Source organism: Piliocolobus tephrosceles, unplaced genomic scaffold (assembly GCF_002776525.5).
Source record: "Piliocolobus tephrosceles isolate RC106 unplaced genomic scaffold, ASM277652v3 unscaffolded_110, whole genome shotgun sequence".
Lineage (NCBI taxonomy): Eukaryota > Metazoa > Chordata > Mammalia > Primates > Cercopithecidae > Piliocolobus > Piliocolobus tephrosceles.
The window spans coordinates 1,408,799-1,430,376 of record NW_022292088.1 but is presented as its reverse complement, the minus strand read 5'-3'; the positions used below and the strand labels follow the sequence as shown (position 1 = coordinate 1,430,376).

The following is a 21,578-nucleotide window of genomic DNA, read 5'->3' as shown; positions in this document are numbered from 1 at the left end:
AATAAATATTTGATCAATGAATGAATGAATGAATGAATAAAGTGAGAGATTCCTTGGAGAGGAGAGTTCCAGTTTATGGAGGATGCTGCTGCCTTTATTACCCATGTACCCTGTCATACCAGGTGTGGAACACGTCTGTTCATTGTTAAGTAACCACTATCAAATTAACCATGAAAGGGTTAATCAGTCATATCTTTTCTTTTTAAACACAGGATACAAATGCAACTCCTTTTCTTACCTAACAAGCTGACCAGAATCTTAAACTGGGAAACCACATGGATCTGGAAAACAGCAAATCATGAGGCTCAATTAGACATTTCTGACAAGGTTTAGCAAATGTTCATTCAGTAACAGCACTAAAAAGGGACCATGGAGCCTATCCAGTTACAGGGCTCCCACTTATTTTTCTGGGCATTATAATTTCTGTGATTATCATTTCTGCTTGTGAGAGAGGCTCAGGCACATGATATATGGGCAGAGACCCCTGGATAAATGGAAGGTCAAAGAGAAGAGGATTTGGAGTTAATAAATAACATTACCGGCCGGGCGCAGTGGCTCATGCCTGTAATCCCAGCACTTTGGGAGGCCAAGGCGGGTGGATCACGAGGTCAAGAGATCAAGACCATCCTGGCTAACATGGTGAAACCCCGTCTCTACTAAAAATACAAAAAATTAGCTGGGCGTGGTGGCGCGTGCCTGTAGTCCCAGCTACTTGGAAGGCTGAGGCAGGAGAATGGCATGAACCCAGGAGGCAGAGCTTGCAGTGAGCCGAGATCGCGCCACTACGCTCCAGCCTGCGTGACAGAGCAAGACTCCGCCTCAAAAAAAAATACATACATAAATACACAAATAACATTACCAAAATTCTGGTTTGACGGGTCTCATATAAGTCAAATATTCTTGTAAGGACTGCCATCACTGCTTACCTGCTGAATCTTTTTGGAGAAGTTCTTATTGGATTTCTCTAGTGTCACTTCAAATCTGTTGCAACCTATGGAAAATAAACATTGGACGTTCCAAATACAGGGATACATATAAAAACCACTACTAGAAAAATACTGCTCCATACTGCTCTCCTACATAAATCTTTAGAAGTTCCTGAAAGACCAAAAATCAGAGATCTAAATAGCCAGCTGTCTTACGAGCACTGTAAGATGCTTTCAACTTCAATTTTAGAGCAGAGCATTTCATGCACCTTCACTTGGCATCAGCAGAAAGGATCACACAAAGTTTACTGAAGCTGCAAGGTACTTGTGAGTCTGAAGATCTTATCTTGCATAATCAGTACCTTGGCAAAGTGTTCCACAAGGAAGAGTGTAAAAAGTAACAGTCAAATATAAGAGCCCAAGCCATGAAACCCAGCCCAAAGCATCCTCAGATCCAGACCAACTAATTTCCAGCAACTACTCTAAGTCCTGTATCATGGAGACAGAGCAAACACTCAAACCCATCTCCAGAGCTAAGGCAATTGAATGCATCTACACTTACTGCCACTTTCAGGTGATGCTACATCTGCTGGCACTGTTACAAAAAAGGGGAAGAAAGTTATATACCATAAAAACATGTGAACGCAGCCTTGCTGGGGATGACAAAAATATTCAGCCTCAAAAGTCACCAATGGGTCAAAAAGAGTATCATCATCATCATCATCAGAGCAGCTATCATTAAGCAATAACTACATACTGGGTTCTGGGTTTAAAAATTTATACTTTTTTTTTCCTGTAAACTCACAACTCCCAAGAAGTAGGTATTATTATTCCAAGCTCATATTTGAGGGCCCTGAGGGGTAAAGCAGTTAGGTAATAGCCAGTGAGGGAGCCTATAAGCAAACCCAGGCTGATTCTAAAGCCTGTGCCCTGAGCCCACGCTCTGCTACCTGCCTTCTAGTTCATGGACAGGATGCTTGCACTGCTGACCTGAGTTGTTCCCCACAGCTAGCTCTGCCCTTGCCCTCTGGAAATCAGGGAGACTCTTTGGGGCAGCCATAAGAACTCATGTCACCAAAGCTGGTCTCACTTCTTCCATGTGTCCCTCAGTAGAGGGGATGAAGAAAGGGCCCTAAAGTTGCAGGGAGTGTGCCCTGGTATTCTGCTGTTACATTTCATGAGGAAAAAAAACAATTCAGACACTTCCTACACTTTAAAGCACCTTATTATTGCACTTAATAATTCTCCTTTTTTGTTTTTTGAGACACAGTATCATTCTGTTGCCCAGGCCAGTGCAGTGGTGCGATCTCAGCTTACTGCAACTTCCACCTCCCGGGTTCAAGCAATTCTTGTGCCCTTAGCCTCTGGAGTAGCTGGGATTACAGGCATGTGCCACCACGCCCGGCTAATTTTTATATTTTTAGTAGAGATGGAGTTTCACCATGTTGGCCAGGTTGGTCTTGAACTCTTGACCTCAGGTGATCCACCCACCTCGGCCTCCCAAAGTGCTGGGATTATAGGTGTGAGCCACTGCTCCAGGCCTATAATTCTCTTTACAAATAGAATTTTCTAAGGCAGAGATTCTTAAACTTCTTTTTCTCCAAATCTTGATACTCTTAAAAATTACTGAGGACTTCAAAGAACTTTTTTGGGGATTATATACATGAATATTTACATTAGAAATTTAAATACATACATTTAAAAACATGTATGTATTTAAAAACAACAATAACCCCATAAGTAAGAACCCACATCTGCTTCTGCATTTAATCTGTTTTGATAATTTAATTTGTTGTGGTTGAAGTATATGATAAAAAATCTGTCCTCATACAGATATACAGTTGAAAAGGGAAAAGTACTTTAATAGATTTTTCAGATTATTCTTTGACACTATACCAACACTTAACAAATGTAATTTCTCGTAAAGTGAGATCTCATACTTGTCAACGAACTTTTCATTTTCTGTCATGTCAAAAAACATTGTTCTACCTTACACTTTGAATGTATCTTTTACTCACACACGATTTTAAAACTTCATGCATTCGTCATCTGGAAAATGTTGGTTTACTGAGTTATGCAGATTTTCCAATCCAGACCTACATTTCATTATAGGATGTTAAAAAATGACACTCATTATTATCACCCCCAATCTCATCAGAAAAAAATCTTTAATTATGGAGAAGCTGTCACACTCAGGGGGGTGAACACAAGTTTTCCACAATTCTATTTTTTTTCTTGAAAGCTCTAACTTTATTGTTCACAAGAAATACTGCCAGTTGTTTACCTTAAAGTAACAGATTCCCTTTGCTCATTAAAAAAAAAAAAAAAAAAAACCTGCCAAATATCCAAATGGTCTGAAAAAACCACAACCTGTCATTGTTTCAAACAAAAACAACACTCCATGAAAAAAGTAGCCAGTTTAGCTCATAACTCAATCACACAAGCATTTTTCCCTCAAGAGAGCCATCGGACTTCACACCTTAGCACACAGCAGAAGTACTGTATGTATACTTCCCATATCACAAGAGATTACTAAAAAGATGTGTTGCCAAAAGTCAAAATACAATAAAAATAATAACTTTTACTGCCTAACCAAGAACATTCTTAAGTGAAACTAGCTTTCACACACACACACACACACACACACACACACACAACTGGCCGGGCGTGGTGGCTCACGTCTGTAATCCCCGCTCTTTGGGAGGCCGAGACAGGTGGGTCACCTGAGGTCAGGAGTTCAAGAACAGCCTGGCCAACATGGTGAAATCCTGTCTCTACTAAAAACACAAAAATTAGCCATGTGTGGTGGTGGGTGCCTGTAACCCCAGTTACTCAGGAGGCTGAGGCACGAGAATTGCTTGAACCTGGGAGGGGGAGGTTGCAGTGAGCTGAGAATGCGCCACTGTATTCCAGCTTAGGTGACAAGAGTGAAATTTCGTCTCAAAAAAAAAAAAAAGAAAGAAAAAACAACAACCACCCATCACTTGAGGCACGGAGTTTGAGGCCACCCTGGGCAACAAGAGACACCTCATCTTTATGAGAAGTAAAACCTATCTGGGCACGCTGGTGTGTGCTGGTGGTCCTAGCTGCTTGAGAGGCTGAGGCGGGAGGATCGCCAGAGCCTGGGAGTTACAGGTTGCAGTGAGTCACGATTGCGCCACTGCACTCGAGTCTGAGTGGCAGAGTGAGACCATCTCAAACAAACAAACAAACAAACACCCACGCTGAGCACATGGTGGGAATTACACAATGACTATTAGTACAGCCTGGTACCACTTTTTTTTTTCTTGCTTTTTTAAAGTCTCTATTTGAAGTTAGGTGCTACTGTTCTGATTTGTGTTCAGGTGCCCACCAGTTTTAATCACCATTCCTTTTGCACCATCATTGTAAATGTCAATACAGTGGAAAAAAAAAAAAAAAAACGAAATGTTTCAGTGTTTTTGCAAACTTGGTTTTGTCCTTGTGGGTCCTCTGAAAGGATCTTGGGGATCCCCAGGGGTCTAGAGACCACACTTTGAGAACGCTGCTCAGCACGACTGAAATAAACCTAGAGTTGTAAAGGCCTCAGACATGAACTAATCTAACCCCTCTCAGTTCAAGATAAGAGTAGACTGGGCTGGGCACAGTGGCTCACGCCTGTAATCCCAGCACTTTGGGAGGCTGAGGCGGGTGGATCACTTGAGGTCAGGAATTCCAGACCAGCCTGGCCAAGAGGGTGAAACCCTGTCTCTAAAAATATATAAAAATTAGCTGGGCATGGTGGCACACATCTGTAGTCCTAGAACTTTGGGAGGCTGAGGTGGGCAGATTACTTGAGCCCAGGAACTCAAGTCCAGCCTGGGCAATCTGGCGAAACCCCATCTCTACAAAAGATACAAAAATGGGGCTCAAGCCTGTAATCCCAGCACTTTGGGAGGCCGAGACGGGCGGATCACGAGGTCAGGAGATCGAGACTATCCTGGCTAAGATGGTGAAACCCCGTCTCTACTAAAAAATACAAAAAACTAGCTGGGTGAGGTGGCGGGTGCCTGTAGTCCCAGCTACACGGGAGGCTGAGGCAGGAGAATGGCGTGAACCCAGGAGGCGGAGCTTGCAGTGAGCTGAGATCCGGCCACTGCACTCCAGCCTGGGCAACAGACCGAGACTCCGTCTCAAAAAAAAAAAAAAAAAGATACAAAAATGGGTCAGGCATGTTGGTGTGTGCCTGTGGTCCCAGCTACCTGGGAGGCTGAGGTGGGAGGATGGTTTGAACCCAGGAGGTTAAGGCTACAGTGAGCCAGGATAGCGACACTACACTCCAGCCTAGGCAACAGAGCAAGACCCTGTCTCAAAAAATAAAGAGTAAAATGAAGCCTAGAGATGTCTGTTGAGAAATGTTTATACTCATGTTTGAGAATTAACCAATTAAAAACACATTTACTGAATAATTACTAGGCTAGACATATCAGAGGATAAAAATGTCACTGGCTCAACTGAGCTCCAGGGAAATGACTCAGATCAGATCAGAGCCCACGATCCCTAGCCCTGGTCTTTTCTTGACCCTATTATCCCCTCCCTTTCCTCAGAAAGACAGTCTACCCATAGACCTATTTAGGCTTGAAATATCTCAAATCTAGAAACCAAACTAACCCTAGAACTAATTCACACAGGCCCAGGTCTATTTGTGGCCCACACCAGGCCAGAGCTGGGCCAGAACTAAACTGTTCACCAAGAGTATAGGGAAAAATGACATTTCTTGAAGAAAAAGTTTCAAATTAGAGTTTGATTTCCTAATTGTCTATATTTAAGCTACCTATGGAGAAACTGAGGCCCAGGAACATTAACTAATTTGTCAAAGTTGACATGATAAAATGATCACAGAGCAAGGAATAGTCGCCACTGGGGTTCCAAGCCAGATTAATGCTCATATTACCAGTTTAGGTCTATACTGTGTTGAAAGACTTCATTTGTAAAGTCTTGTTTTCAATTTCTGATCACCACTTACATCTGAAAGTAGAGAGTCAAAAAACAGTTGTTGAATGCTGAATAAGATAAGCATTTTTAGCTTTAAAATTAAAATGTGAGCTTAATTTTAAAATTATAGACCAAGTAAATATCACAGAATGCAAATATTTTGGCTCTGAGAACTAAAAAAAAAAATTTTTTTTGAGACAAGGTCTGTTGCTAAGGCTGGAGAGCAATGGTGCGATCACAGCTCACTGCAGCCTCAACCTCCTGGGCTCAAGCGATCCTCTCAGCTCAGCCTCCACAGCAGCTGGAATTACAAGCGCGTACCACCACATCCAGCTAATTTTTAGTAGAGAGGGTGTCACTATGTTGCCCAGGCTGGTCTCAAACTCCTGGCCTCAAACATTCCTCCTACTTCAGTCTCCCAAAGTGCTGAGATTATAGGCATGAGCCACTTCACCTAGCCAAGAATTAAAAATTTAAAACATTAAAACAAAGATCAACAATGTACTGCCCAAGGGCCAAACTGAGGCCTTTGCATGTTTTTGTAAATAAAGTTTTATTGGAACATAACCACACCTATTCATTATATATTGCTTACAGCTGCTTTCATGTTACAATGGCAGAGTTAAGTACTTACAACACTGCAAAGCCTAAAATATTTATTCTTTGGACCTTTTCAGAACAAGTTTGCTGACCCCTGATTTAGAGGACAGTTGAAAAACTTAGAAATGAAATAAATTCTCTATTTTGTTCTCTGGTTTATTTTCCTACCCTGCTGCAGAAACTGACCAGGATATCTTCCTCTTTGCTGGGTGCACTAGTAAGGTGCTTTTTCCCCCAATGTTACCCTTGCTCCAGGTTCCAAAAGAGAGCTCTATTTATCTTAAGCTATCTCTTAAGCTATTTACCAGAGAAATATATATTAGATTGAAAAGTATGAAATTAACTGCAGATTTCTGTAGAGTGGCTCCAGGGCGTAATACCTCAACATATCTATTCTCCATAAAGAGAGCATAGAAATGAAAACAGGGAAGGGCAGTGAGGTACTTTCTGCCCCAATAAAAAAACACTCTTTAAAAGAATACATTTCAAATACTTTAGTTACTACTCTATGTTACTGACAGTCACATTTGATTAGAACTTTAGTTTTCACAGTTTCTTCAAGCCTATTATTGCATCTGCCCCAACAATTTTGTGAGACAAAGAGAGTTTACGGAAAACTGATGTTGGAAAGAACCTGCTCACAGTCACGCAGCCAGCGGGAAGTGCACGTGAACACAAACCCTGGTCCTCTCTTCCTGGTCTACCCCTCATAAACTAACAAGATATTTTATTTTATTTCTGTCGCCCGGGCTGGAGTGCAGTGGCCGGATCTCAGCTCACTGCAAGCTCCGTCTCCCGGGTTCACGCCATTCTCCTGCCTCAGCCTCCCGAGTAGCTGGGACTACAGGCACCCGCCACCTCGCCCGGCTAGTTTTTGCTAACAAGGTATTTTAAACCAATGTTTCCTAATTTTTTTTCCTACCACCACACCATATATACAGGAATCTTATTCCCATTAATAGTATTTCTTATTATTGGTAGTGAGTCTCTAAGAAAAGAGGAGGAAAACGACCACCTCCTCTTTCCTTAGAGACTCACTACCAGTAATAAGTAATTCAGTAATAAGTAAACCAGCAACTCATCCTCACCTCCCAGATGTAGGTAGGGCAATACAGTTTGAAGGAGAAAAGCCCTAGGCATTCTCAAGTCTTCTCCCCATTTTCTCACCATGCTCCCTCTAACCTTCACTCTCTCTTTCAATGGTCCAGGAATAACTGATTTTACCGTTGTATACTAGCTGACTATTACAACATTATCATTATTATTCTTTTTTCATGAGCAATATGCACTTACCAACGTCCTTCCGAATCCTATAGAGAAGAAGATGTCCTTGTTTGGTTCCCACAAGAAGCCATTCCTCTGGGAAAAAAACAGCTGTGAGAAAGGTCAATCAGCTTGAACATAACCCTATTTCTTTAGCTGGGGCTTGTCATCAGAAATCAATGTGTCAAGAAAATGAGTTGCTTTTGATAGCAGGTGTTTTGCAAAGCTAAGGAATGTTTATACGCGTGTTTGAGAATCAACCAATTAAAAATACATTTATTGAATAATTACTAGGCTAGACATATCAGAGGATAAAAATGTCACTGGCTCAATTAATATTAAACTAATAAAAAAGATAGAAGGGCTTTGTATTTTTAAGATTAAATGATTGATTTTTATTTTTTATTTTATATATACTTATATTAAGATACATATCTTTAGATCTATATTTTTAAATTCAGCTAAAAAGAATATGATGAAAGTTTATAAAATCACAAAATGGAAGTACAAATGTGAAACCAGGTATCCAACCTCAGAAATAATAGCTAAGAGGCATTCTTTAAATGCTTTTGCTTTCAGGAAAATAAATGACATAGCGTAATAGGCTTACAGAATTCATTATCTCAAAAGATAGTCTAGTAGAAAATATTTAATAACAAGTGTTGATGAGAATATAAAGACATTAGAACCCTCATACACTGCTGGCAGGAATGTAAAATGGGACAGCCGCTTTGGAAAAGTCTTGCAGTTCCTCAAAAGGCTAAACATAGCTACCCTGGGAACCAGCACTTCCACTCCTGGGTATACACCCAACAGAAATGAAAACATATTCTACACAAAAACTTGTACACAAATGTTCACAGCAGTATTATTTGTAATAGCTAAAAGATGGAAACAAACCAAATGTCCACCAACTGATGAATAAACAAACAAAATGTGGCATGTCTATATAATGGAATATTAGCTAACAATGAAAAGAAAGGAAGTGTGGATATATGCTGCAACATAGGTGCACCTGAAAACATGATGCTAACTGAAGGAAGCCAGACCACAAAAGGCCACATGATTCCATTTATATCAAAAGTCCAGAGTAGGCAAATCCACAGAGGTAGAAAGATTAGTGGTTGCCCAGGGTTGGTGGGCTTGGGGGAAAATGGAAAGTAAATACTAATGGGTACTGAGTTTCTTCTAAAAGTGATGAATATGTTCTAAAATTAATTGTGGTGATAGTTGTACAACTCTGTGAATATACTAAAAACCATTTAATTGTACACTTTTTTTTTAACTTTTATTTTTTTAAGATAGGGTTCCACTCTGTCGCCCAGGCTACAGAGCAGTGGCATGATCATGGCTCACTGCAGCCTCCACCTCCCTAGCTCAAGTGATCCTCCCACCTCAGCCTCCTGAGTGTGATCATGGCTCACTGCAACCTCTGCCTCCCGGGCTCAAGTGATATGCCCACCTCAGCCTCCCGAATGGCGACAACTGCAGGCATGCACAACCATGCTCAGCTATTTTTAAAAAAATTTTTATAGAGATGAGGGCTCCCAATATTGCCAATCTGGTCTCCAACTCTTGACCTCAAGCAATGCCCCTTCAGCTTCCCAAAGTGTTGAGATTACAGGGGTGAGCCACTGTGCCCAGCCAAATTGTACATTTTAAAAGATGGTCTAGGCTAGTGGTTCTTAAACTTTAGTGTATCACAATTACTTGAGAGTTTGTTAAAACAGAACGCTAGGCTCTACCCCAGAGCTTCTGATTCAGTAGGTCTAAAAGCAGGCCCAGGAATTTTCATTTCTAACAACTTCCCAGATGATGCTGATGCTGGTGGTTGAAGGACCACATTGTGGGAGGCACTGGTCTAGGTAAAAAGAGGCTCAGAAAGAGTTTAAATAATTACCCTGATTACCAAATTACGTCATTCGAGGAAGGTAAGCATGTACAGATACTTCCTTAGCTTTTTGATAACATAAAGGTCACTCATTCCTTTCATAAACTCTCTTGATTCCGGATCTCTGTAAAATAAAATCTTGGATAATGGGACAAATAGATAACTTTTATTGCGCATGTATTGTGTTCCAGGAAACGCTAAGCACATCTGTTAGTTCACTAATCCTCACAACTATCCCTTGAAGTAAGTCCTTTTTTCCAATCCCCATTTTATAGATGAGGAAGTTGAGACCTAGGGAATACATAACTTTTCCAGAGTCACACATGTGGCAAGCAGCAGAGTTGGGATCCCAACCCCAATCTGTCTCATTCCCAACCACATGCTATGATGTACTTACTAAGGCACCTGTGTCAAAAGAATGGGTGTCAGCCAAAGGTTGTCTGAAACACAGTAGTTATATTTATAAAAACAGGTCAGCATCTACGTTCTTTATCCAAAGGATCAGTAATACTTCTCCAGGATGATGTTCTTAGTCATCCAGAAAAACAGAGTGATTCTACTTTCTTTGATTTGGGGTCTTAAAGGAAAGGCAGGTCACAAAAAGTAACACTGTATCCTCTTAATAACATTAAGTTGAAATCAGAAATAACAGCAGCTCTAATGAAGGCTGGAGATTTATGCTGGGACAGAAAATGAAAAAGTAAAAGAATTCATTTTGCAATGCTTGCTTTGTAAAAGATATTATATTTCGAAACTTTATTTATAGATATCATATCAGGCAATTTGGCAATACTAAAGTTGATTTTTAGGCCACCCACTGATATTTCAGATATAAATAAAATGAAGTGGAAATTTTTAAAAAATTCCCTCATGCATAAAAATCTATAACCAAAACAAAAGGCCAACATAATGTTCACCATCTTCCCATCCTTCTCTCTCCACTCTGTCCCCCAAATCCCCGCCAGTTCCTGTTTTTCTTTATCTATTTTAATAGCCTCAGCTTCCTCCCAAGTTGGCCAGGGTCTATGAATTTTATCTCTAATGGTTCCTCATGACAGCCTCCTCCTGTAGAGTCTCTCCAGGGACCCCTGTGACAGCTTCAACTGGTCTCATTCACTCCATGCATTCTCTCACATTTGCTGTCAGTTATCTTAGAGCAGATCTCTGAAGCTGTCACACTGGGGCTTAAAAAATCTTAGGAAGCTACACTACCAAAATACAAAGTCAAATTCCTAAACATGACATTCAAGAGTCTATTTTCCATTTTTATTGAAATGTTTGTTGCCAATAGATTTTTAGATTAATTTACTTTTTTTCTTGTGAACGCAAACTAAGACATGTCAAAACATTTTTAAAAATCAAATGTCTAGGGGCCGGGCATGGTGGCTCACACCTGTAATCCCAGCACTTTGGGAGGCCGAGGTGGGTGAGTCACCGGAGGTCAGGAGTTTAAGACCAGCCTGGCCAATATGGTGAAACCCCATCTCTACTAAAAAAATACAAAAATTAGGCCAGGTGTGGTGGCTCACGCTTGTAATCCCAGCACTTTGGGAGGCCAAGGCGGGCAGATCACCTGAAGTCAGGAGTTCAAGACCAGTTCAATATAGTGGAACCCTGTCTCTACTAAAAATACAAAAACAATTAGCTGGGCATGGTGTGTGTGCCTGTAATCCCAGCTACTCAGGAGACTGAGGCAAGAGAATCGTGTCAACCCGGGAGGGAGAGGTTGCAGTGAGCTGAGATTGCACCACTCTACTCCAGCCTGGGTGATAGGGCAGGACCCCTGTCTCAAAAAAAAAAAAAAAAAAAAAAAATTAGCCAAGTGTGGTGGCGAGCACCTGTAATCCCAGGTACTCGGGAGGCTGAGCCAGGAGAATCACTTGAACCCAGGAGGCAGAGGTTGCGCCATTGCACTCCAGCCTGGGTAACAAGTGTGAAACTCCACCTCAAAAAAAAAAAAAAAAAAAAATCAAATGTCTATTCTACTGGTCATAAAAGGGAATCATTCTGATATATTAAATTCACTGAAAACTTTTAAATCAACCTGATTGATTAAATGTGCCATTAGCCAGAGGACCTGTTCCATGTTGGGTCCTCCACTCTCTAAGACACGTTATTTAACACAGCTGTGCATGCACAACACAGAGAACGACAAGCCCACATAGCACGTGCAGCATGGGGTGGACAGTCCCTCCTGAGACTCAAGACAGTAACACACAACAGAAAGCGAGACATACTACGCAAACACATAATGCACACGTAAGCAAAGCAGTATCAGCCCTGGAAAACTCCTGACGGCCTAACTCTGAGCCACAAGGTTGGACTTAATTCCTCCTGGGAAGGAGGGCTAGGCCCTGTTGCTCATAATTACCCTAATGGAACTCCTTCCAACAGTGCAATGCAGTCCAGCTTCATGTAATAAATTCCATTTCTGGCCCAATGCTGGCCACTGCAGGGAACATAAAGATGAATAAGATAGTAGTCACTTCCCTTCGTTGGGTAACATGGCAAATAACAGTACTTCTCATCTGGGCATAAGCCCCCAATCAGCTGCATTAGAATCACCTGGACTTATTAAAAATGCACATTCCTGGGCCCTGCACATGGAGATTCAGATTCAGTGGCTTTGAGGTGGTACTCTGAAATCTACATTTTAAAATTTAATTTTGTTGGCTGGGCACAGTGGCTCACGCCTATAATCCCAGCACTTTGGGAGGCCGAGGTGGGGATCACCTGAGGTCAGGAGTTTGAGACCAGCCTGGCCAAAATGGCGAAACCCCATCTCTGCTAAAAGTACAAAAATTAGCCAGGCATGGTGGTGGGCGCCTGTAATCCCAGCTACTCAGGAGGCTGAGGCACAACAATGGCTTGTACAGGTACACGCCTGGGAGGTGGAAGTTGCAGTGAGCTGAGATTGTACTGCTGGACTCCAGCCTGGGCGACATAGTGAGACTCAGTCTCAAAAAATAATAAAATAAAATAAAATAAAATAAAATAAAATTTTATTATTTGTTTTTATGAGACATTTTTATAGTTTCAAAGCTAAAACGATGAAAAGTCTAATTTCTATCATTGTCCATCTTATCCTCTCCTCTCCCTTCTGCTATGGGCATCATTTTAGTAATTTTTGAGTTATCTTTCCATTGTTTCTCTGGAAAATATAGGTATGTATGTATATACGGACATACAGATACTCATATATACACATGAAGTCTGCATTTTTTTTACAGGCTTTGAATATACATTCAAGTTTGGGAACCAGGCTCTAGAAGCAGACATGATTTACAGGACATGTGACCTTGGAAAAATTTCTTAAATTATCTAAGCCTCAGGTTCTTCTTCTGTAAAATGGAGTCTTATTTTATAAAAGCCTAATACAGCTTAGCATTTAACAACTGCAAACTATTACTATTCATATCAACATTATTCATTAAATACATATTTAATGAATACCCACTGAGTCAGGAAACGTTTTAGGTATCTCGGATATAGCAATGTAGAAAACAAAGTTCCTGCCCTGAGGGAACTTATATTCTAATGTGGAGTGAGAGATGCAATAATAATTAAATACATAAAACAACAGTAGATGGTGACCCATGATTAGAAGATAAGGCTAAGAAAACAGCACATTGGTGGATGTGGCAATCTCTTTTATATAGGATACGTAGGGAAGGTTTTGCTGATTTGGGTGACATTTCAGCAGAGAACTGAGTGAAATGAGGAATGAACCATATATACAAAGGCAAGTGAGCACCAGGCCGAGGAAACAGCAAGTGTAAAGGCCCTGGGATGGGTATGTGCTTTGTACATTGATGGAACAAGGAAGGCTGTGTGGAACTGGTACGAGAAAGGCATGAGGGGTAAGTGCACAGGAAACAGGGAAGTTACCAGGGCCTCAGCACGTCAGATGTTGCCAGACAGGGTGAAGACTTTGGAACTTATTCTAGTTGTGATGTAATACCACGGAAGGGTTTTAAGCAGAGGGTGGAATCAGATGTAGGTTTTCAAAGTTTCACTCTACCTGGTAGATAAAAAACCGAAAATGGCACAATGGCAAATATAGGGTGATCAGTGAGAAGACTACTACAGTAATTCAGGTGACAGATGATGGTGCCTTCAAGAGTAGTAATTATCAAGACAGAAATGACTGGATTTCAGATTTATTCTGGGGTAGAACACACAAGATTTGCTGATAGATGGGATATAGTGTAAAATAGAATGAAAGAAGTCAAGAACGATTCCAAAGCTTTTGGCCTTAGTCAAAGAGGTAAATAGAAATGCCACTTGCTGAGATTAAGATACAGGAGGACAGGCATGTTTGAGGGGAGAGAACTGTTTTGGTTATGCTATGAGACATTCAAATGAAGATGCTGAAAAGGCAGCAGGATTATACATATTTGGAGTTTAGAAAGAAATCACCCTCATCATGTTCCCCTGATTTCCTTTCTTTTTTTTTTTTTTTTGAGACGGAGTCTCTCTCTGTCACCCAGGCTGGAGTGCGGAGGCCTGATCTCGGCTCACTGAAAGCTCCGCCTCCCGGGTTCATGCCATTCTCCTGCCTCAGCCTCCCGAGTAGCTGGGACTACAGGCGCCCACCACCACGCCCGGCTAATTTTTTGTATTTTTAGTAGAGACGGGGTTTCACTGGGTTAGCCAGGATGATCTCAATCTCCTGACCTCGTGATCCGCCCGCCTCAGCCTCCCAAAGTGCTGGGATTACAGGCGTGAGCCACCGCGCCCGGCCCCCTTGATTTCTATTTCCTAGGAGACAGAGTATGTTGTCTCTAAGACATTTACACCTTAAATATTATTTGGCCCTGTGTGACCTGCCTCTGGAAATTCCCGAACGAATTTTGCAACCAAAGGCACAATGTAGTTAAAAAGGGGTAATGACTAGAAACAGCAATAATTACTGCTGCTCAAATCTGGAAATAAAGCACTTTTGAAGCAGGAGGCAGTTAATGGCCTCTTGTAACCTAATATGTACCAAAGCACCTTAGGAAGCAAAGAGCATTTCTCCTGTTTGGTGGGTGATCAAGGAAGGCCAAAAGCTACCTATCGTTTCAAAACTGTGTTCCTGAAAACCACAGGTGCAAGGAATTTTTACTGTGACAAAGTGGAGTTACTGAGAGTCTAGGAGCACTATGTGCTAATGGTCCAACAGGAGATCGGAGTCAAGGATTCTGACGCGCTAAGTCAAGTGTGGCAACAGCTGCATTAATCCTTAATCCCTTTCAGAAACACGTCCTTAGCTGAGTTGGGTACCCCCTCATCCATATGTCTCTAGTATCATAATCTGTTCACATGTCTTTGTCCCCCCAATGTGTGTCCTAGGAGCACAGGCACCGTTTCTTATTCATCATTGTATTACTGTCCCTAGCAAAGGGAATGGCCCATGTAGGCACCTAATACGTGTATCTGATGAAGCAATGGGGGAATTAATCCCTTCATGCAGTGTCACATCTTTCATTTAAAAACTTTCTCCTTCTCTATTTAAATGTTTAATGAGAGCATTTAATGACAGAAATTGGTTTTCTTGAGATGTCTGGAGGAAATAGGATTCTCCTCTTAACCCAAAGGACTAGAACTGCTTACTGTGGAGGTGTGATTTTAAAGAGACCCAGAGCTGCTAAAGGAGGAAGGGTGCACATTAACATGAAAATTCCTCGTGAAAGAACCCTACAGAAGAAATCATGAAGAACTCTGCAAAGATGACTTGGTGACACTGTGAACAGCTGATGCACACAATATCAGACACACCAAGATTCCATGAGGCCCATCATGGTTACCTATCTAGCCCAGTATAAGATCTGATTAAGGGATCTGAATCATCTTTTTATGGTCCTTGATTTCTAGGACCTAAACATTAGGAGGAAAGTTAGAAATGATTTCCTCGGTCTTTGGGGGCTGGTATCAAACCAGTCACTCATAGGTAGAGCACAATGTTCACCGTTATCCCTGAAACCTTCATTTGTATTTCAGAGCACACAAGAGATGTCTATCCCTGCCTTCTGCACTAGTCAATCTCAAAAGGACTATGCTAGTTTTTATGGGTTAGGTTTCATGACAGTCTGGAAACTCTTCCGCCTACAGAGTTAGGTAACTTAGACACTTTGGATATGAGGTAATCAACCACTTGGGTAGACTCAAAGGTTAGCTAACTACATGAGTTCCCTACAGGAATGAGAAGTGAACGAGTGATCACTATAGGGAAAAAAAAGCATATGGTGTTAACTTGTTCTATGCCCCCAAAACCAGGGTTGACTTTCATCTAGAAAACAACACAAACATCTGGACAACTTCAAGCCCCTGGCAGGCTGAGAAATTCTTACTGCTTTGGCCCTCTAAAATGAAGACTTCTTGGGAATCAAAATGGGCTAAAGCTGAGCACAATTAAAAAGGAAAGCTCATCCTCCACTCTGCACAGGGAGCAAGAGCAAGGGGAACTCCCCTAAATGACTGATCACTGGGATCACCCAAGCAGCCCCATAGACTACAGCCGGTGGTCATCTCTCTGCTTTCTCTCATCCCAAGCCCCCCTCGGGTAGCATCCAACCAAAGCCCACACGGATGAACGCCTGTCCACTTCCCCGGCCTCAGAAAAGCTCCGGGCCGCTCCTGTGCTGACTCCGCCTCGGCCCCGCGGCCCCTCGGCTCACCCCAGGCAGCGAGACAGTCGATTTGCAGAGGCAGCTTTTCTAGGATCGGCACTGGCTCGAAAGCGTCGTGCATGGCGGCAAGGGGAGAGTCGCCACCGCCGTCTCGCCCAGTGTTCCGGGCCGGGTTGGGGTCCGGAACGAGGCTGCGCTAAGAGTAGACCGCGATCCGGCCAGATGGCCCCCCAGCTACAGGCCCTTCAACAACACAGCCATCGTCAACCCCGGACTTCCTGCTGGTTAGGCCCGCCCCTTCCGCAGTCGAAGTTCCGCCTCTTCCTCCCAGTGCACTCTCAAGGAATTGACTTGTTGCTGAGTTGCCATCGTCACTGTGGACGCAGAGCCACTCTATCCCGAGCAGCCATGGGCTTACCATAGAAGGAGCAAACTCTTAATCTTAGAACTGTTTTAGGCAGTGGGCGTGATGGTTAAAAACTCGGCCTTTGGCGTCAGACCTCAGACGGAGATCTACCAATTAGGAAATCAGCTGTGATTTAGAAAATTTATTTCAATACCATACTTTCCTAATCTGCAAAATGATTTGTGTAAATACCTGTGATCCAGTATCGTGAGCGCTTAGCAACACCTGACACACACTAAGCTCTCAATAAATGGTAGCTTTAGTATTACCATTATATCCCAATTAGTACAAGCACCTTACCTTTATGCTTTCATGGTTGTTCTAGACCAGCAACAGCAGCAGTAGCAGCAACACCTATGAACTTGTTAGAAATGCAGTTTCAGGCCCATTCCAGTTCTACTGAATCTGAAACTCTGGAAGGTAACAGTAATCTATGTTTTAATAAACCCCAAGGCGAGTCCATGCATTTAAAAGCTTGAGAACCACTATCTTAGGCTAGGGTTGTTCAGTGGTAGCACTACCCACCTTTAGGACAGGATAATTTCTTGTTGGGGGAGGGGGCATGTTCTGTGCAATGTAAGGTGTTTAACAGTATCCTTAACCTCCACCCACCAGATGCCAGTATCTTCCCTACAGAGGTATAAAAATGTCTCTTTGCTGTATGTCCTCTGGAAGGCAAAATCACCCTGAGAACCATTTGAGGCCAATGCTTTTCAAATTTAATGTGTATACAAATCACCTAGAGACAGTGTTAAAATACCTCTTCTGACTCAGTAGGACCAGAGTAAGACCCTCAATTGAGCACCAAATATCTCCCAGATGTTGCTTGTCCCTGGATCACATTTTGAGTAGCAAGAGTTTAGGCAACAGATGATTCACTAACTCTTGCAAGTGAGTGAAATAAGCCTCCTTTTAATTTGATGATCACATTCCTACCAATTCAACTTTCCCAAGTTGTGTCTTACATCCTAATATTCCTTTTAGGAAGGTGTCATGGCTCTTCCTCCTACAGGACCCGGGACCTGTACTGTCTGAGGTTACCTTAGTATTCCCCTTGAAGACTTAAAAAACAACTTAGTTTGAGCTGCAAGAATGATCTATATCTGGTAATTTCCCCCTAGGAAAACATCAGATCAAAAAATTAAGCATTTGGGTTTAAAGCAAAAATGTAAAAGAAAAAGGGTAAATCTATGATATGAAGCCAAAAAAAACTGGTCCTGGTCATTTTATTTTTACACAGTATCAATTTCTTCATATGTAAACTAGGAATACTCGTCCCATCTTTGCCAAATGCTGTTCTGATAATCAAGTGAAAGTATACTTTCAAGTAGTCATAAACACAAAAATTGCTAAACAAATCCTGTGTTACAGCTGATTTTCACCATAGAAGCTGATCACCTTCTTAAAAATTTAGAATTACCAGCTGTTGTGCTGGAAGGTCTAGTACCTTTTTGTTCAGGCCCAAAACCCTAAGGTTTATATTGTTTTACAGATTAGTGTAAAGCTATAAATTTCTTCTGAACCTGTCCTAAGAAATGACACACTATATCCATTCCCAGTAATACAGAAAGCTATAAGTAGAATTATCAGGGCCCAAGCTATAGAATTTGTACTATACACTCCTGCTTAACACAAGGGTTTTTTTTTTTTTCCTAGTCTCAAGTCAATATCAAACCAGCCTAAAAAAATAATTTGACCAACTATCTTGCTGCATTACAACCATTATTCATCTGTTAAGTTTTAATATGCAATAGCAGCATGTAACAGTACCACCAGCCTTTGGCTAATGAATTAGCATGAGAATATAGTCAGTTCTTCAGACTGTTGTTCCCCAGAGATACTTCCCAGGAAACTTTTTTTTAAAATTACCATAGCAAAGAGTTGTAGAGAAACTACCTAAGGATTAACACTTTCACTGCAGTATGAGTTAGTGAAGATTGTGGTCATGTGGTCATTGGTTTTAACAGAAAATAAGATAATCTAGAATAAAAGCCATGGAAGGAAATGTTTCATGAGTTTGAGAGAAAGGGTCTTCAGAAAAAGTTTGAAAAAAATGAGAAAAATACATTAATTTTGTTAAATTTTTTTATATTAAAAAGTGGCATGAACTTTTTATGTAGAACAAAAATCTTGGGAAGGCAAAATTGGATAAAACCATTAAAACAGAAATAGAGTGCTTCAAATGAATCCCATCACCTTGTGATGTCCCTTATAAACAGGCTCTAAACCAATACCAGATACCAGAACAGTCCATCCTAAAGAATGAGCAGCAGTCCAGGGCCTCCACACTACTTCATGCAACAACTGTTTAAATTAAGCCAGCAGGACCTGTTTCCTTTGTATAAGCTACCACTTCTGAAGCATTACAGTTCCTCTAGCATGGTGCTCAATCACAGCACTTGGAGCACCTCTCTGCATAAAGGCAAGCAAAACATTGCCTAGGACCCTGCAATGCCACCCTTGGAGGCTTACAAAACAGTAGTTAAAAGTTTCGGAGTGTGCACCACATTGCCAGCAATGGGATGTGTCACAATAGCAGATGTCAAAAGAGTTAAGCTAATATTTCTCTTTAAAGTACATCTGAAATAGAAAAATCTTTAATATACACCATTTGTAAACAAAATTGCACTTGATTTTGCTTTTTTAAATGATCTGAATCATACTGTAACAGTTTCTCTTTCTTCTTTTGATCAAAGAATTATGGCTCCTTAACTCAGAAGGGCCCTTTTTTCTCAAAACAACCTCTGCGAGATGTAACCTTGACTTCCCAGGAAAATTAAAGGTAGTTAACAATTTCCCCCATCACCTATGTAACTCCCTAAATAAATAAAAATTACAGGCAGTTGCTCCTGGAGATTACATATTATGGTGTTGATGATAGTCCTTTAGAAGACGTTAAACTTTTTAGTTTGTCAGATTAAAAAAATGAAACATTACAGAAAGTTCAGGAACAACACATTTAAGTTGCATGAACATCCAGTCAGAGTCTGGGAGGAAAGGGGGCATCAGTGTTGTAAATATGAAGCTTGCAGATTTTTCTCATCTTATGAACTTGTTTTCAGTAAGATGTTCTCTTTGTTCTGACACCTCTTGCCAACTCCAATGCCCAAAGATCAAGGAACAGATCAGAATGTCATTGCTTCCTTTAATCCCATGGAGCCGTACAGAAGACTGACACAGATGCTGATCTCTTCCCTGATAGGAGCCATCTTTAACTGCAAATCTTCCCATTCCTTACTCCATTTTGGACCTTTCAAAGTGTGTGATCATTCGTTCCTAGGGACAAAAAAGGTTTAAGTATATTAGGTTAAAATGATCTATATTCCAAATATCTTCTATACAGACTATCCAAGCAAACATCTTCCACGAGTGCTTGTTTATGTTAATTAAATGTTGAGAGAAATGGTTCCTAAACATTTCTGAAGATTTTGAACATACAGATGTCCAGACCTCACCCAAGAACAACTAAATCAAAAGCTCTAGGCTTCGGGACAGCAAATCAGCACTCAGAAGGAAATGTATAGCGTCAGTTAAGATGACTAAACCAATATTTACATAAGATTAGGCTTTAATAAAAATGTGTACTTCCTCTAATTCAGGAATTTAACTTGAAGACCCAGTGAAGGATGAGGGCAAAGATGTGCACATAGTTAACACTTTGCACTTCAGAATGGTTAGGAGGGTAGATTTCTTATGTGTTTTTTACTACAATTTTAAAAAATCATGTAAAAAATAAAATTACATTTAATTGAATATAGTATTTACAGTATCCCATTTCAATTACAATAATTAATGCACTACCGTTAAATTTCCCTTCTTAGGCAATTTTATACCTTAGAGTTAATTTTCATTTTTCTTCTGCCTCATTTGCTAAGTACCTCTCACTGTTGTATCACAAACTGACAGAACTACAAATCCTTTTTGAATATAATCAATCACATCAGATAATCTATAGATGTTTCCCTTTTTCTTAAAAATATCCTTTCCGATGCTCTCTGTTCTCTACTCCATCCAAGCCTGTTGCCCAGCTGCCAACCTGAGAATTTCTTACATCATACTGGGAATTTTTCTTGTCTCTGTGTTGGACCCTTTATTTCCTAGATCCCAAGTCTTTTTCTTAGCTTCCTCATTTTTGTGGAGAACATTTTCTACTGCTTTCCTCAGAAACTGCATATAGGACATCAATTATTTTACTTCTTGTGTGGCTGGAAACATCTTTATTTTACCCTCATAATGATAGTTTAGTTGAGTACAGAATTCTAGGTTGAAAATAATTCAAAGGCTTTGTTCTGGCTTCCAAAGATGTTGTTGAAGAGCCTTATGCCATTTTGATTCCTGGTCCATCATGTAAATTGTTTCTCCTGTAATTCATTTAAGTTCTTTTTCAGTTTTAAGTGAAAAAAAAGCCTTGGAGAAAGTGATATCAGCAAGATGACAGAACAGGAAGTCCTGGACCCTCCTTCCCCCTACAGACACACTGACTCAATAACACATGGAAAAATTCCCTTTGTGAGAAATCCAGAAACCAGTTGAGGGTCTTCTGCACTACAGGAAAGCATGAAACCAGCTGTATCAAAGTCAGCAGAAAAATCTGAGGCACCTCTTGCCATAATTCTTCCCTTCCCATGGACCTAGTACAGTACCACATGATAGGGTGGAAACCCTCAGCTCCCAGCTTCTTTTTGGAGAGGGAAGGAAATGACTGGAATGTACACCCAACATTCTGACTTTTCTGGAACCTGCACAAGAGACTGTTCTCTGTCTTGCCTGAATCCGAGAGCTAACAACAAAGGGCCCAGGTTGGAAGTTGCTGAAATCAAAAGTGGAAGTTTGGACTAGCAAGTATGAGCTCACTACAGCCCCTCCCCCAGCTCTGTGCAGAGTAAGCAGGTAGAATCCCCAACATCCCCAAATCCCAGCTTTTCCCT

The 21,578-nt window shown here is 41.1% G+C and overlaps 2 protein-coding genes across 6 annotated transcripts in view; both read right to left on the bottom strand.

Moving 5' to 3' along the window:
* Window positions 1-54: 54 nt before the first annotated feature.
* LOC113219874 (vam6/Vps39-like protein) lies at window positions 55-16,537 on the bottom strand. Of its 2 annotated transcripts, none has more exons than XM_026447941.1 (4): window positions 16,293-16,537; window positions 7,773-7,838; window positions 927-991; window positions 55-281 (listed from the first exon to the last, which is right to left on the bottom strand). In XM_026447941.1, the coding sequence occupies exons 1-4, from the start codon at window positions 16,363-16,365 to the stop codon at window positions 180-182; spliced, it is 306 nt and encodes a 101-aa protein (XP_026303726.1). In that variant the 5' UTR covers window positions 16,366-16,537; the 3' UTR covers window positions 55-179. The 2 variants fall into 2 exon arrangements, with proteins under 2 accessions (XP_026303726.1, XP_026303725.1); XM_026447940.1 differs by having other exon boundaries at window positions 7,773-7,853; window positions 16,293-16,523.
* Window positions 16,538-18,721: 2,184 nt separating this feature from the next.
* LOC113219484 (transmembrane protein 87A) overlaps window positions 18,722-21,578 on the bottom strand; it is a 64,553-nt gene continuing 61,696 nt past the window's right edge. For 3 of the 4 annotated variants that reach the window (XM_026447920.2, XM_026447922.2, XM_026447923.1), the window contains exon 20: window positions 18,722-19,926. In XM_026447920.2, coding sequence (XP_026303705.1) covers window positions 19,885-19,926 — 42 coding nt within the window. In that variant the 3' untranslated portion in view covers window positions 18,722-19,884. The remainder of the gene's footprint in view (window positions 19,927-21,578) is intronic. The other variant, XM_026447921.2, reaches the window with a different exon arrangement.